Below are 16,794 nucleotides of genomic sequence, written 5' to 3'. Positions count from 1 at the left end.
TGGTTCTGAAGATATAGAGAGGAAACATTTAAGCCAATTATATTATACACAGTTGTGATAAAGGAACTTGAAAAGAGGTAATAAATAACTACACCTCACTCAAAATGCCAAATGTCAACACAGGCAGACTGGAATAATTTATATGTATATATAACATCATACCTAGAACAACCACTAAAAAAGCCATACGAAGAAATTCCAGAAAAAAAAAAAACACTATGAATACACAAAAACAGAGTTCTAAGAACTATAAGAAACCCACAGGGAAAAAAAGATAAGGAGCACAGAGAAATGAAAACCAGAGAGAAAAAATAAGAAAAAAAAAACCAACAAATAAATATCAGGCCTAAACCCAAATATATCAGTAACTACATTAATGGAAACTGCCTAAACATACCAATTAAAAGGAAGAGGTTATCAGAGTGGATTAAAACATATGACCATATGTCTACATGAAATTCACTTCAAATATGATATAGGTAGGTTGAACATAAATGGATTTTAAAAGTTGTATCATGTAAACATTAATCAAAAGGAAATAGGCATGGCTATATTAATATCAGACAAATATATTAATATCAGACCTCATAACAAAGAAAATTAGTAAAGGCAAGAGGGACATTACATAATGATAAATGGCTAATCCACCAGGAAAACATAGCATCCTAAATATGTGTGCACCAAACAACAAGCTGCAATATATATAAAGTAAAACCCATGGAACTGAAAGAAGAAATAGACAAATCCATAATTATAGATGGAGACTTCAACATCTCTCCCTCAACCATTGATAAGATGACTAGACAGAAAAATTAACAAGGATATAGAACTCAAAAAGACCATCAACCAACGGGATCCAGTCAAAACTCACAGAACACTGTACATGACAACAGCAGAATACACACCCTTTTCACGCACCCACAGAGCATGTACCAAGATAAACCACATTCTAGGCCATAAAACACACATCGGAAAATTTAAAACAGTAAAAATCACACAGAGAATGTTCTCTAATGACAATGAAATCAAACTAGAAACTAATCACAGACAGGTAATAGAAAAACATGCAAGCACTGTGAAACTATAAACAACCACTTCTAAATAATCAATGAGTCAGAGAGGACATGTCAAAGAAGATCAAAAAATATTTTGAAATGAATGAAAATGAAAATACAGGGGCGCCTGGGTGGCGCAGTCGGTTAGGCGTCCGACTTCAGCCAGGTCACGATCTCGCGGTCCGTGAGTTCGAGCCCCGCGTCGGGCTCTGGGCTGATGGCTCAGAGCCTGGAGCCTGTTTCCGATTCTGTGACTCCCTCTCTCTCTGCCCCTCTCCCGTTCATGCTCTGTCTCTCTCTGTCCCAAAAAATAAATAAAAACGTTGAAAAAAAAAAAATTTAAAAAAAAATGAAAATACAAAATATTGAAATTTGTAGAGCTCTTCTAAAGCAGTGCTGAGAAGGAAAATTATCACATGTAAGTAATTACATTAGAAAAGAGGAAACATCTCAAATCAGTAATTTAAGTTCTCACCTCAACGATCTAGAAGAGTATGAGCAAGATGAACTCAAAACCAGTAAAAGAAAGAAAATAAGAAAAATAAGAGAAGAGATCAATGAAATTAAAAACAGAAGAAAAACAGAGAAAATCAATGAAACCAAGAGCCAGTTCTCTGAAAAGTTTTTGTTTTTTTATTTAAGAACAAACCTCTAGCAAGCCTGAAAAAGGAAAAAATGAGTGAGAGAGAGAACACAAAAACTACCTATATCGGGGGAAAAACTATAGACCCTGCAGACATAAATAATAAGGGAATACTATGAATAACTCTCCACACCTATATTCTACAAATTCTATGGAATAAACTAATTCCTTGAAAAGCAGAAATTCTCCTCCCAGGATGAGGAATAAGGCAAGGATGTTCATCTCATCACTCCTAGTCATCATGGTGCTGGAAATTTTAGCCAGTGAAATAAGGCAAGAAAATAAAAAGCACAGAGATAAAAACCACAGAAATAAAACTATCCCTATTTGTGAAGGGTATGATTTATTTCCTAAATAGACAATTCCTGAAAATCTAGAGGAAAAAAAAACCTAGGATTAATTAGCACGTTCAAATAACAAGGTCATAGGATACAAAATAAACATACAAAAATATAATTGGATCTGTATATACTGGCAATAAACATGTGGATACCAAATTAAAAAATAAAATACAATAAAAATCACTCAAAATAAACTGAAACACTTAGATGTACATAGACCAAAATCTGTATAGAACCTGTATTCTGAGAATTACAAAATGCTGATGAAGAAATCAGAGAACATCTAAACAAATGGAAGGACTTACCAATTTTGAGGACTGGAAGAATCAACACAGGAAGGATGTCAATTCTTCTCATATTAATATTTGATAATTGAGAATTGATTTAATGCAATTCCAAACAAAATCCCAACAAGATTTTTTGTAGGATAAAGGTTTTTCTCACATTTGGGGCACCTGGGTGGCTCAGTTGGTTAAATCTCTGACTTTGGCTCAGGTCATGATCTCGCCATTGGTGGGTTCAAGCCCTGCCTCGGGCTCTGTGCTGACAGCTCAGGGCCTGAAGCATGCTGCAGATTCTGTGTTTCCCTCTCTCTCTCTCTCTACCCCTCCCCCGCTCACCCCGTGTCTCTGTCTCTCAAAAATAAATAAGCAGGAAAAAAATGTTTTTAATTAAAAAAAAGATTCTTCTCACACTTATATAGAAAGGTAAAGAAAGTAAAACAGTGAAAACAATTTTGAAACAGAAGAATCAAGAGGGAGAACACAGTCTGTTCAATCTCAAGACTTCTGGAGCTCCAGTACATCAAGATTGTATGATATTAGAAAAGGTTTAGACTCATAGATTCAAACGAGCAGATTAGAGAACCCAGATATAACCCACACAGATCTGCCTAACTGATACTTGACAAAGGTATAAAGCAATTCAGCAGCAGAAATGGAGCATTTTCAGTAAGTAGTGCTGGAGTAATTGCACGTTGACAGGCAAAAAAAAAAAAAAAAGCCTTGAACTAAACTTCAAATCTTTTACAAAATTTAACTCAGATCATGGACTTAAATGTAAAACATTAAACTTTTAGAATAAAAATACAAAGGGGGATTTTTACAATTTATGGCCAAGAATCCTTAGGTTTGATACCAAAAGCAATAACCATAAAATGAAATATTGATAAACTGGACGTCATTAAAATTTAAAACTTTTGCTCTGCAAAAGACCTTGTTAAAAGGATGAAAGGACAAGCTACAGATTGGGAGAAAATAGTTAACAAACCACATATCTAACAAAGGATAAGTACCTAAAATATAAATGAATTCTCAAAACTCAACAGTTAAAAACTAGACATACACATGCACACACACTCACACGTCTAACTAGAAAATGGGCAAAAGACATGAACAAGCAAAGAGCAAATACAGATGCAAAATAAGCATGTGGAAAGATGTCCAACTTCATTAGTCATCGGGGGAATGCAAGTGAAAACCACAGTGAAATATCACTACACACCTATCAGAATGCCCAAAATAAAATATAGTAACAACAGCAAATATTGGTGACAATGCACAGAAACATAATCACTCATATATTGCTGGTGGGAATGTAGAATGCTACGGCCACTCTGGAAAATAGTTTGGCAGTTTCTTAACTAAAACTAAGCTAAACTAAACATGGTTCTACAATATGGTGCAGCAAATGCAGTCCTGGGCACTATCCCACAGAAAAGAAAACTTATGTTCATACAAGAACCTATACATGAATGTTCATAGCAGCTCTGTTTCTAACAGCCAAAAATAGAGACCACTCAGATGTCTTTCAATGTGTTCATGGTTAAACAGACTGTGGTCCATCTGTACCCTGGAATATGACACAACAGTAAAAAGGAAAGAGCTACTGATACATGCAACAAGCAAGATGAATGGCCAGGAATTATCCTGAAGGAAAAAAGCCAGTCCCCAAAGATTATATACCGCATAACTCCATTTATGTAATTTCAAAATGGAAAACATTTAGAGATGGAGAACCCATTAGTGGTCGTCAGGGGTGAGGGAGAGGTTGTGGGGAGGAATAACTGAATGTGGCCATAAAAGGACAACAGGAATGATCTCCATGGTGATGGAAATGTTCTGTGTTGTGGCTATCAATGCTAGTATCCTGACTGGGATATTGTATTGTACTTTTGTTACGTTACCATAAGGGGAAATGGTAAAGTATACGTGATCTCTCTCTACATTCTTTCTTAAAACTTTATATAAATGTACAATTATCTCAAAACCCAAAGCTTAGTTTAAAAAAGCAAACAAACATGATGGTCTAAATGCAACACCATGGAGAAAATTATCTAGTGGTTAAACTATTCCTCTCTCAGTGGGATGTCAGTATATTCCCTTTTCTACTCTGATGATTCACGTCTTAGGGGAATAAAGGACTCTTTTAGAAAGTCAACATAAAAAAATGGTAAGAATTTTCATAATCCATGATAGACTTTTGCACAGGGTAATATCCACATGCATAGAATGACCGCCCTCTGTTCCTTGTTTACCTTTGATCTCCCTGTCCTGTTCTTCTACCCGGGAGCAGACTGTCCTCGTCAGGCTCTCCACAACTGTGTGCATCAGGTCAAATTCAGCGACATTGTACACATGAGTGCTGTCTGGTTCAGAGGCAATCTCCCGCAGTTCATTCTCATCTGCGTTTTTCACCCCTTGTGTGGAGGACAACAGGGAGGGTCGTGACATTCATGCCCCATTTGAAACACCAGCCATCAGTGCCCCCCACCTGCAATCAAAGCATCTGCTACTTTAAAGAGGTGCATCTTATGTTAGAGTGTTTTGTAAAAGTCACTTTCAGAATCTCTTTTAAATGATTATATCCTAATTTTGTTCGGTATATCTTAGCAAGAAGATGTATTAGTGAAATTAACATTTGTCTTGCATGAATATTGCCAAAGCAACAGTAATTAAGCCAGCTTTCTGAACTATCAAAACCTTAGGTTTAAATTTCTATAAAATAAGTTTACTTAAATTGAGAGCTACTATTGGAATAAAAATTATATACATAAAGGAACCGTTCTGATTATTTATAGTATTATTATATAGCATTAAGGGAAAGCTTGGGGGCAAAACAATTTTTTAACATATTTAAGTACAACTGGCTGAGTAGAAACCACTGCAATTTTGCTAATGCAAATAGGGAAGCTCTGGTTCTCCCACAGTGTTTGTGAAATTCCATTGCTACAAGTCAAGCCCAGTGCTGGGTGTTTAGAATGCAGCAGGGAACAGAGGGGGACAGAAAATCCTCAGCCCCCATGCAACTTTTCCAGTCTTTCTTAGCAGCGGATGCTAACACTTCGAGTGTACCTGCTCTATCCTGGGAACTGCAGTGTTTCATTTACATGAACATATTTAATCCCCACAACCAACCCTAGGAGTCTGGCACTATTGTTTCTCCCATTGTATGAATCAGTAAACTGACACCCAGAGGGGTTAATTAGCTTGCTTAAGGAAACACACCAGTCAGTGGACAGTTGGGATTCCCAGGTAGTCTAGATCCAAAGTCATGTGCCCGTAACCACTTTCTCATGCTGCTTCTCAGAAGACGACACATTAAAATGAGTAAGTGGAAGCATAAATAGAAAAGGTGGGCATAGGGTTGGGTTTTATGGGTGCGGAGGAAGGTTTCTCTTCCCCAGTCTTCAGCAAACAAGGAGCCTTTCTTTATAAATCCCTGTCACTGTAATCATCTAAGTATACTTTCTTTAAAAAAAAACGTACTGTGGAAGCAAGGAAGAGAGATTACCTAGGGCAGCATGAATTACTTCTTAGATGCCTGGCTGTACCATGTAATTTATTCTCCAACCTCGGCATATTAAGTGACAAAGTGCTGGCTGTCTCCAAGCTATTTGCTTCAGGGGGTTATAAGATAATAAATACTAATGATTTCCAGGTAATTTCCAGAGAAAAAGCCCAAATCACATCTGTAGGAGGTCACTGAAAGTTTTGTTTAAAAACTCATGCATTCTTGGGGCGCCTGGGTGGCGCAGTCGGTTAAGCGTCCGACTTCAGCCAGGTCACGATCTCGCAGTCCGTGAGTTCGAGCCCCGCATCAGGCTCTGGGCTGATGGCTCGGAGCCTGGAGCCTGTTTCCGATTCTGTGTCTCCCTCTCTCTCTGCCCCTCCCCCGTTCATGCTCTGTCTCTCTCTGTCCCAAAAAAAAAAAAAAAATTTAAAAAAAATAATAAATAAATAAATAAATAAAAACTCATGCATTCATTACCAATAAGACAACAGGATGGAGACTAAACACATAAATTAACCCCATTAGTTGGTCATCCAAAAGGATTTCCTCTGTTGGACAAAAGGATAAAATAGAAAATAAAAATTAAGTAAATTTCTCTGATGTTTCTTGCCTGAAGGACTTCAACAAAAGCTTCTAAAATGTATAGCTGGGGTACCTGGGTGGCTCAGCGTATTAAGCGTCTGATTCTTGGTTTCAGCTCAGGTCATGATCTCATGGTTTGTGGGTTCGAGCCCCATGTCAGGCTCTGCACTGACAGTGTGGGGCCTGCTTGGGATTCTCTCTTTCCCCCTCTCTCTGCCCCTCCCCGCCCCTCTCTCTCAAAAATAAGTATTAAAAAAAATTAACAAAAATGTTTAAAAAATGTACAGTTGGATCTGTGTCCACAGGAACAAAATAACACTGAGTGCATGAAGAGACAATGAGCTTCATGTCAATAATGCTTTTGATGGCATTTAGGTAAAACCAACAAGTTTGTATTTATATAAGAATATTTTAGGGAGGGGCGCCTGGGTGGCTCAGTGGTTAAGTATCTGACTCTTGGTGTCAGGCTCAGGTCACAATCTCACAGTTCCTTCATGAGCTTGAACCCCATGTAGGGCTCTGTGCTGACAGCATGGAGTCTGCTTCGGATTCTCTCTCTCCCTGTCTCTGGTCCTTGCTCGCTCATGCATGTGTGCACATTCTCTCTCTCCCTCTCTCTCAAAAGAAAAAAAAAAAAAGGAAAGAAAAAGAATATTCTAGGAAAAAAGAAAACCCTGACAACAACAACATGTATATTCTGGGGAAGATAGCCCCAAATCTCTTCTCTCTCTCACCTTTCCAAACTAAATAGTTTGTTGCAAACAGCTTGGAAAAGAGAAGAAAAGGTCATGATGACTTGGAAGGAATTTGTCTTGTAAGGATTTTGCGCGGCTCATCTCTGCGCCCCAGCACCCACCACAATGGCTGATACACAAACTTCTTGAATGGAACACTCTTTAAACCACATTTCCAGTAGAAAATCTAGGAATGGGTCAGAGGAATTGTTGCTTGTTTGGGGATTTTGTTTTGCCTCGTTTTACTGTATTTTATTTTGCTTTGTTTTGCTTGGTCTCTACTTAGTAAAAGACCTTGCTGCTGCCAAAGAGAACGTAAACATTTTAATCAAGAGCAGTGACATCATCTAAATGTTTTGCGGTTATTCTGAATGTGTGCCATACGTCTCCTTTTCCATGAGAATGATACCTTATAAAGAAATAATACTGCATAGCTAGAACTTCCTGCTTTCTAAAGAGCTGTGGGACTTTAATTCCTCGAAAACAGTGAACTGTTTTCTCCCTATACTACCAGAGAAAAGACCTGCATCAAGCGGTATTAAAGATAAAGCCGTCACTAACTAAAAGCTAACAAACATGTGCCTAACTTTTGCATTCCACTTGCTGCTTTTCACAACACTGTATCGATGGTATCTCACCCAGAGAGCCTTGCACTGTAGGGTGCATGGAAGTTCCCACCACTTCCATCTTACATGGAATCAAACTGGGCTCAGATCACAAGACTGGCTCCCCCTAGAGCCAGGAGTAGAAACTAGCCAGGTCTTCTGGCTTTCAGTGAAGTGCACTTTGCATTATATATTGTTTTAAGTGGTTGTGTGTCTGTGGCCATGGTGGAAACAGGACCATGAATAGCACATACCTATGGCAAACAGTTCTACACCGGATTCACGAAGGTTTCTGGATGGTGGGATAATGTCATCTTGGGATTTGCCATCTGTGATTAAAATGCCAATTTTGGACACTCCAGTCCTTGCTCCTGCTTCTGGTTTAAAGCTGTTCTCAAAAATGTAGTTCAAAGCAAGACCTGGGGGAAAAAATAAACACACACCAACCATCTCTAATAAAAAGCCTTCCAATTCTGCAAAATATAACAATAAGATGAATAACTTATTGAGCTACAAGAATATTTTACTAGATACGAACTTTCATCTTCCTGTTTACAATGACTCTTTACTCAACAGATCTGATGAAAAATATAACACCAGAATAGAGGTAAGACAAATAACTGAATACTCCATCATTTCAGTAACTAGCATTTATAAAGAATATTAAAGGGTCGCCTGGGTGGTGCAGTCGGTTAAGCGTCCGACTTCAGCCAGGTCACGATCTCGTGGTCCGTGAGTTCGAGCCCCGCGTCAGGCTCTGGGCTGATGGCTCAGAGCCTGGAGCCTGTTTCCGATTCTGTGTCTCCCTCTCTCTCTGCCCCTCCCCCGTTCATGCTCTGTCTCTCTCTGTCCCAAAAATAAATAAACGTTGAAAAAAAAATTTAAAAGAATATTAAATTCATGGCCAATACACGTTGGGCTGAAGAACCAAATATTCTTTCTCTCTTTTTTTAGGGATAGTGGGGACACATCCAAAATGATCATTGAATTCCTGACTTTTGAGTGGGACACTTTTCATCCAGAAAAAAAAAAAAAGAAATACTGCAATATTGTTATAAGATTTATGTTTAATAAAGTTTTTTGTTGTATTAACAAAAAGATTATGCCTCAGATTGGCAAAGAAATTATCAAGATTTCAACAGTTTACTTAAAAGCCACTGACAGCATCAATACTGTTTAAAACAATCATGTACGTTGTGTGTCTATAGAAGAAAATAGCGTGTACCAAGGTTAAAACCTGTGACAACCTCTGTGGCTGGAATAATTATAATCTCAATATTCTTACACTCCTTTTTTATCAAAAATACCAGTGAGCCAAAGATTCACAAATATTTTTATGATAACTACTTATGGCAAAACAAGGCCAAAGAAAATACCTTCCTTGAAAATAAGGTAGAAATTTGTTTTTGTTTAAATGAAGGGGTGGCTGGAGGAGAAAACAGGTGAAAAGAAGCGAATGAATGGCAAAAGCTAGAACAGCTGGCAAAGACTGTCAGCCTTCAGGATCATTCTGTCTCCTTCTGGCCCAGCCAAACCATTCTGGGGATATTACATTCATACAGCATAAAAAATGGGGTGTCTGGGTTTTAATTCTTAATGCTAAGTTTGAGAAACGAGCCATTTAAGAAGTTTAGATTTTAGTTTGATTTAGAAGCACTATGCCAAACCTTACAAAGTGGCAGAAAGAAATAATGAAACTAATCTTTGGCAAGGTATGTTGCTAAAACATGAACTGAACAGAACATACCTGTTAATGTATTTCCTCCCTTGTATGGTAGATTCCGGACAGCTTCGATGACCTCATCTTTTGTGTTAAAGGCATTCAGGTGCCATTCTATTCTGGGGTCACCACTATACTGTGCAAGACCTGGTAAAAAAGACGAGAAAGCCCACCCAGAAATGATGAGTTATTCAAAGATCTAGTGGACTGTTCGTGAAACTAGCATAATAAAGGGCCTGATCTTTGTAACAATTTTTTGCTCTGCCTCACTATGTATTTTCAAAGAGAATTCTTGGCATCAATTTAAGGTATTAGTTTGGACATATCTTGGGGCAGGAGGAATGTACATATTTTTTAGCCATTTAGAAGTGAGCACCTAATTAGGCACTTGGTATTTAAGAAACAAATCTGATAGTATTTGTAGATAAACGGTCTAGATTTATTGGTTCATTTTTATTCTCAAAGGAATGGCTTTCCTTAATGGCTATTTAAAAGTGGAACTATAAGACTGTATATGATAAAGTAGACATATTGCTCAAAGATTCGTAACATTTTTTGTGGGTTTTTTTTTTATCTTGGCTGGAATTAACTTGGCAAAGATTAGTTTGTACTATAAGACTATTTCCAATTTCCAATTTTCTTAGTTCAAAATTCCACTGGATTCAGCTGATTCTTTTAAATAAAAAGAAAGCTTATACCTGATAAATTCTTAAACCAGCTGCAACTTTAAAAGTTATTATTATTAGGCAGAGAAGATTTTGACTTTTTAGGAAATTAAAATGTGCTTAATGATTAACTGAATGTCATTCAGCATAAATTAGTGGGAATAAATATTTATTGATCCAAACTTGCGCTCTTGGGAATATCATGATAGTTGATCCTGGAATTCTGGAAGCTGCTCTGTAAAAAATTTTTGAAATCTCTTATGATGCTTCCTAGCAGATTTACACATTATTCTGCTAATAATGGAACATATACCAATCCGTGTCTTCTCTGAGCCCACATTGAATGCTGTAACCAGGTTCTCCAAGAAAAGCCGAACCAGTCTGAAGTTGAATCTTCCAATGCTCCAGGAACCATCAACCAGGATTACGATGTCAGCGATAGCTGGCGTTTCACAGAAAAACTTCACTTCTGCACAGCACAAACCAGAGAAGTATATCACTGCTGGAACTTTGAAAAGAGTGATTCTATTTTACACCTTTCAGATAACTTAGTGCTAAGAACACAATAAAGTTCCTATGAAAGCAACCATGTTTTTACAACTCTTCCCTTAAATGCATTCTTACTAGGAAAACTTGTGGTTACAGCTGGCAGCAGGGCCAATGTTCTGGAAATAGTTAGCAAAACACTGGCAGGTTCACACCGTCCTGGCAACTCAAGACTTCTGTGTATTTTAGAAAGTACTGTCTGTGAAAAATCATCCAGATTTGGGTTTTAGCCTCTAGATTCTTTCCAGGAAAGGTCTTAGCAACCAGTGTGGGAGAGTCAGCACAGATGGGAAGACGGCCAGAAAGCAGAGAGGCGACTCTCCTGGGCTGATAAGTGTGCTGGCGGAAGTGATAGAAGAGAAACACGGGCTTCCTGAGTCCACGGAAAAGTCGCAGCCATGCATTTAATCTAAGAAAGGTACACAGGGAAGGTTTGTGGAAGAAGAAAATTGGGAAAGGGCCCAGGAGTTTACCCAAATTCAAATTCTTTCGTATATTGTCTCTATGTAATGGTAAGATTTTGTCCCTAAAAATCACTTCGTAATTTATCTTTTTAAATGGCTCAATCAGGCTTTAGAATAAGGAGCCAGGAAAGGATGCCCTGCGGCCACAGTGCTACACTCTGAGCTTTACACCCAGGGAAACTCTCAGCTGGCAGTGATCTTTGCGACAAAGCAAGAGCTGTCTGATGGAGGGTGGTCTGTGCTTGACTAGGTGAAAACCACCACTTAACCGTCACACAGAGCCAAGATACTAACATATCTTTAGTGTATTTCAGAACCCTTAGAGTTCTTCAGTATTGGTAGTACCTTCAGCGGCATTGATTCATACCCTAGTTTGTGCTTTCAAGTGGGCTGCATAACTTTGCTCAATGTTCATATTAAGACTGGCAATCACGAATAGTGGGTGCATGTTTCTTTGTGACCATGTCAACTTCTTGAAATTGTCCAGTAAATCCCTATTTTGTTTGTAATCTAACATTAAAATGACAATAAAACAATATTTGAAATACATTCATATAATGAAAACCAAAACACAGAAGTGATTATGAATAAATTGAATATATTTTCCCCCAGAGGAAACATAATCAACCTATATGGTTGGAGTAGGCAATTCAGTATATGTCCCTAGGCCTATCAGGCTACATTATGCTATAAAAAAAAAAAATCTTGTTTTTCTTTTCCCCCCAGACATAAATATGCATGGAATACCTAGATCCTTTTACCTGAAGGGGAAAAAAAATGTATTTGCCAATGAAATAATCAGATACTCATTATGAAAGCTCAACAGAACAGCTCAATCCAAAGTTTATATATTACATTTTGGGGCACCAAATCTCCCTTCCTTAATAACCAAATACAACGCTACTACACTGAAATATTATAGTAGTATTGCCAGAAGTCATGGAATAAAAATTAATTTAGTTTTTGGAAATAATCAAGGAAAATTAAAATCTTTTGAAGCTTTAAGAATCTCTTTCTCTCAGTTTTTATGGGGGAACTTCAAATGGAGAGTCTTTTTCTTTAATTTCCAAAACTATTGGTGGATACTGTTTTACTTTTAATTAATTGTTTGTGTACATTGTATATAGGGTCTTTCTTAAAAAGGAACAATTTCCCCCTGCTCATTTAGAAGAGGATGATGAAATTTTCATCATTTTCTATTTTACAATTATTTCCAATAAAAATTTTCTATTTATTTAGCTCATTCAAGTCATTTTGACCTGGAGATATAAATTCTATATGGATCCAAAGCAAGCAAAAAAATTAATTGACTATACGTTAGAAGATTGATAAATTTAATGATATTAAAATTTTTAAAGTGGTTCATCAAAAACACCTTAAAGAAAATAAAAAGACAAGTTACAACTGGGAGTAGACAAGTACAGTATAGGAAACTGGAAAAGAATCAGTACTGAGAACAAATAAATCATGAATAGACAATAAGAATAGAGAATAAGAAATATATATGAACAATAAATGAATGAAGAAAATATTTAACTACATTAGTGATCACAGTAATTAAAAAATCAAGATCACAATGGGATATAATTTGTGCTCATTCAGTGGGAAAAAATAATAAAATAAATACCATTTAGAATTTCCCCAAAGATAATGAAATATTTGCACATAAAGCATTTGCAAAATATGTGTGCTGAAAATTATACTATTGATAGGAGAAATAAAAGAAGATATAAATAAATGAAGAGGTTTACCATGTTCATGGACTGAAAAACTGAACATAGTAGAGATGTCAATTATCCTCAAATTGATCTACAGGCTTAATATGATTCCTACCAAAATCCCAGAAAAGGTTTGTTTGTTTGTTTTAGAAATAGACAAGCTTATTCTAAAATTTATATGGGAAGTCATAGACCCTAGAATAGCTGAAACAATCATGAAGAAAAGAAGAGAGTGGAAGAAACCATTTTACCAGATATTGAGCCTATTGTCTATACAGCTATAGTAATCAGTACATGTGATATTTGAGAGGGATAGACATATGTCAATGAAATGGACAGAAAAGCCACAAATAGACTCATACACATATGCTCAACTCTATGATTTTAAATCTAAATATGATTTTATACAAATGTGCAAAACTACTTCAACAGATGGTGCTCAAGCGATTGGACATCCATGCAACAGATAGATGATGATGATAGACAAATGATAGATAAATGATAGATGGATGGATGGATGGATAGGTAGGTAGATAGACAGATAGATAGATAGATAGATAGATAGAGAGAGAGATAAAACTTAACCTAAACTTCATAACTTACATCAAAATTCAAAGTAGATTATCAACTTAAATGTAAAAAGTAAAAATTACAGAACTTGGGAACAAAATAGAATGTAGAGCAAGATAAAGAATTCTTAGAGTTAAGAGACTCTTAAATACAAAGAACAAACTGAGGGTTGATGGGGGGCGGGGGAGAGGGAAAGTGGGTGATGGGCATTGAGGAGGGCACTTGTTGGGATGAGCACTGGGTGTTGTATGGAAGCCAACTTGACAATAAATACATTAAAAACAAACAAAAAAAAGAATGTTTAGAGTTGATACCAAAAGTGCAAATCCATAAAAAGAAAAGTCAATAAATTTGACTTCATCAAAATAAAATATTTGTACTCTGTGAAAGCCCATGGAAATAAGAGTAAAAGAGAAACTACGGACAGAGAAAATATTTGCAAACCACACCTGACAAAGGATTAGTTTCTAGAATACATAAAGAACTCTCAAAACTCACTAGTAAATACAACCAAGCAATCCAATTAAAATATTGGTAAAATACTTGAACAGATATTTCACCAAAGAGAATATACTGATGGCAAGTAAGGACATGAAAAGATATTCAACATCATCAGCCATCAGGGCAATGCAAATTAAAACCACAAGGAGATTTCACTATGCATACCTATCAAATGGCTAAAATATAACACAGTGATAATAATAAATGCTTACAAGGATGTGTAGAAACTGATCACATACATTGTGTCATGGGAATATAAAATGTTATAACGATTCTGAAAACAGGTTGGCAGTTTCTTTTATTTTTTCTTAGTTTTTTTTTCAGTTTGCTTATTTTGAGAGACAGAGAACATGCAAACAGGGAAGGGATGAAGAGAGGGAGAGAGAGAATCTGAAGCAAGCTCTGTGTTCTTAGCACAGAGCTCAATGTGGGGCTCAAACTCACGAACTGTGAGATCATGACCTGAGCTGAAATCAAGAGTTGGAAGCTCAACCGACTGAGCCATCCAGGCGCCCCACAGTTTGGCAGTTTCTTTTACGCATATATATAAAATTACTCTGCAACCCAGCAATTGCACTCTTGGACATTTATTCCAGAGAACTCAAAAATGACACCCACACAAGAAAAAACTAAATTAAAATGTTCATAGCAGTTTTATTCAATAATAGTCCAAAACTGAAATTAGTCCAGATGTCCATCAATAGGTTAATGGTTAAACTGTGGTAGGTCCATACTATGTAATACTACTCAGTAATAAAAAGGAAAGAACTTGGGCACCTGGGTGGCTCAGTCAGTTAAGCATCCAACTTCCGTTTAGGTCATGATCTCACAGTTCTTGGTTCAGGACACGCATTGGGTTCTCTCAGCACAGAGCCCACTTCAGATTCTCTATCCCCTGTTCTCTTTGCCCCTCTCCCATTAGCGCGCGCTCTCTCTCTCTCTCTCTCTCTCTCTCTCTCTCTCTCTCAAAAATAAATATTGTTTTAAAAGTTAAAAAAAGGAAAGAACTATTGATACACAACTTAAGTTAATCTTCAAGGAATTATCCTGAATGAAAAAAGCCCCCTTCCAAAAGGCTAGTTATTTCACAATTCCACTTATATAACACTTTTTAAATTTAAAAAAAATTAGAAATTGAGGACTGATTTGTGGTTGTTAAAGGTCAAGGGTGGGAGTGAGAAGGAGGTAGATGTGGTTCTAAAACGACAACATGGGAATCTTTATGATGATACAATTGTTTAGCATCTTGACTATAGTTATGGATACACAAACATACAGGTGATGAAACTGCATAGAACTAAACACACACACACACACACACACACACACACACACATGAATAAGTAAAATTGGGGAGATCTGAGCAGCTATATTGTATCAATGTCAATATGCTGGTTGTGATACTGTATTGTAATTTTGCAAAATGTTACTACTAAGGGAAATTAAGTAAAGGGTACACAGATTTTTACTATTCCTTATTATTCTTGTGAATCTACAATTATCTTAATAAAAAATCAACTTAAAAAGCATACATAACAGGGGTGCCTGGGAAGCTTAGTTGGGTAAGCATCCGACTCTTGGTTTCAGCTCAGGTCATGATCTCATAGGTTGTGAGTTCTAGCCCCACATCGGGCCCTGTGCTGACAGTGCAGAGCCTGCTTAGGATTCTCTCTCTCTCTCTCTCTCTCTCTCTCTCTGCCCCTCTCCTTCTCTCTCTCTCAAAAATATTAAACACTAAAAAAAAGTTTTAAGAAAGGCATACATGACAAAAATAATGTATAATAATAATATGTATAAGAAAAGATATGTACTTTGCTGGTAGAAATGTAAATTGTTGGAAGCTCCTCAGAACACATTTTTTGACATTTTTTTTTCTTTGAGAGAGAGAGTGTGTGTGTGTGCACATGTTGGGGCGGGGGGGTGGGGCTGGGTGGGGAGGGCAGAGAGAGAAAATCTTAAGCAGGCTCCATACTCAGCACAGACCTCGACACAGGACTTCATCTCGGGACTGTGAGATCTTGACCTGAGACAAAAATCAAGAGTCAGACACTTAATCAACTGAGCCACCTGAACTCGCCTGGGCGTTTCCTTCTAAAGCTGAATATTCGCCTATGTTTCCACCCAGTAGTTCTCTTCTTAAGTCTATACCTGAAGGAAATGCTTGCACGTGTACGACAGGAAGCAAGATGTTTGGCAACAGCACTGTTAGCAATAGCAAAATCCTAAAAACAATGCAAATGCCCATCAACAGAAGAGTGTACCAATAACTGTGGCATAATGAAATATTATATAAAAGCAAACATAAATGAGCTATATTGAAATGCAACAATCTGGATGAATCTTAGCAACATACTTCTATTTTGGTAGGTAGCAACATTTGGTGGGGGAAAAATAAGTCCCAAAAGATTGCTATTAGTATGACATCTTTTTTACAAAGGTAAAAATAACTAAAATAAAAAATACTCTCTTTTTAGAAGTATATATGGATGCCAGGGGGGCGCCTGGGTGGTTGAGTTTGTTAAGCGATCGACTCTTGATTTTGGCTCAGATCATGATCTCACAGCCCCAGGTGGGGCTCCGAACTGGGCGGAGCCTGCTTAAGATTCTCTCTTCCTCACTCTCTGCCCTCCCCCAATCACATATGGGGGTGTGCATACTCACTCTCTGTCTCTCTCTCTCAAAAAAAAAAAAAATTTAGCGTAGGTAGAACTAGCTATATAGTGTGTGCCATGCTTAACCTTGCCAATAAGCGTGTCTCTGCCAGAAGCAGATAAATGATCAAATACTTGGGACAGGAGGTAGTTTTAAAACTGCCATGCTCAAATTCAACAATCACACATCTTGGGGTGCCTGGGTGG

General features: G+C 37.2%; 1 protein-coding gene across 5 annotated transcripts in view; it reads right to left on the bottom strand.

Moving 5' to 3' along the window:
- The window catches only part of COL14A1 (collagen type XIV alpha 1 chain), a 221,908-nt gene that overhangs the window by 155,629 nt on the left and 49,485 nt on the right, over positions 1 to 16,794 (bottom strand). For all 5 annotated transcript variants that reach the window (XM_047842795.1, XM_047842799.1, XM_047842794.1 and 2 more), the window contains exons 6-9: positions 10,451 to 10,606; positions 9,500 to 9,619; positions 8,007 to 8,171; positions 4,576 to 4,737 (exon numbers count right to left, since the gene is read on the bottom strand). In XM_047842795.1, the coding sequence (XP_047698751.1) occupies positions 4,576 to 4,737; positions 8,007 to 8,171; positions 9,500 to 9,619; positions 10,451 to 10,606 (603 nt within the window). The remainder of the gene's footprint in view (positions 1 to 4,575; positions 4,738 to 8,006; positions 8,172 to 9,499; positions 9,620 to 10,450; positions 10,607 to 16,794) is intronic.

The sequence above is a fragment of the Prionailurus viverrinus genome, chromosome F2 (assembly GCF_022837055.1).
Source record: "Prionailurus viverrinus isolate Anna chromosome F2, UM_Priviv_1.0, whole genome shotgun sequence".
NCBI lineage: Eukaryota > Metazoa > Chordata > Mammalia > Carnivora > Felidae > Prionailurus > Prionailurus viverrinus.
This window is presented reverse-complemented; position numbering and strand designations above follow the sequence as displayed.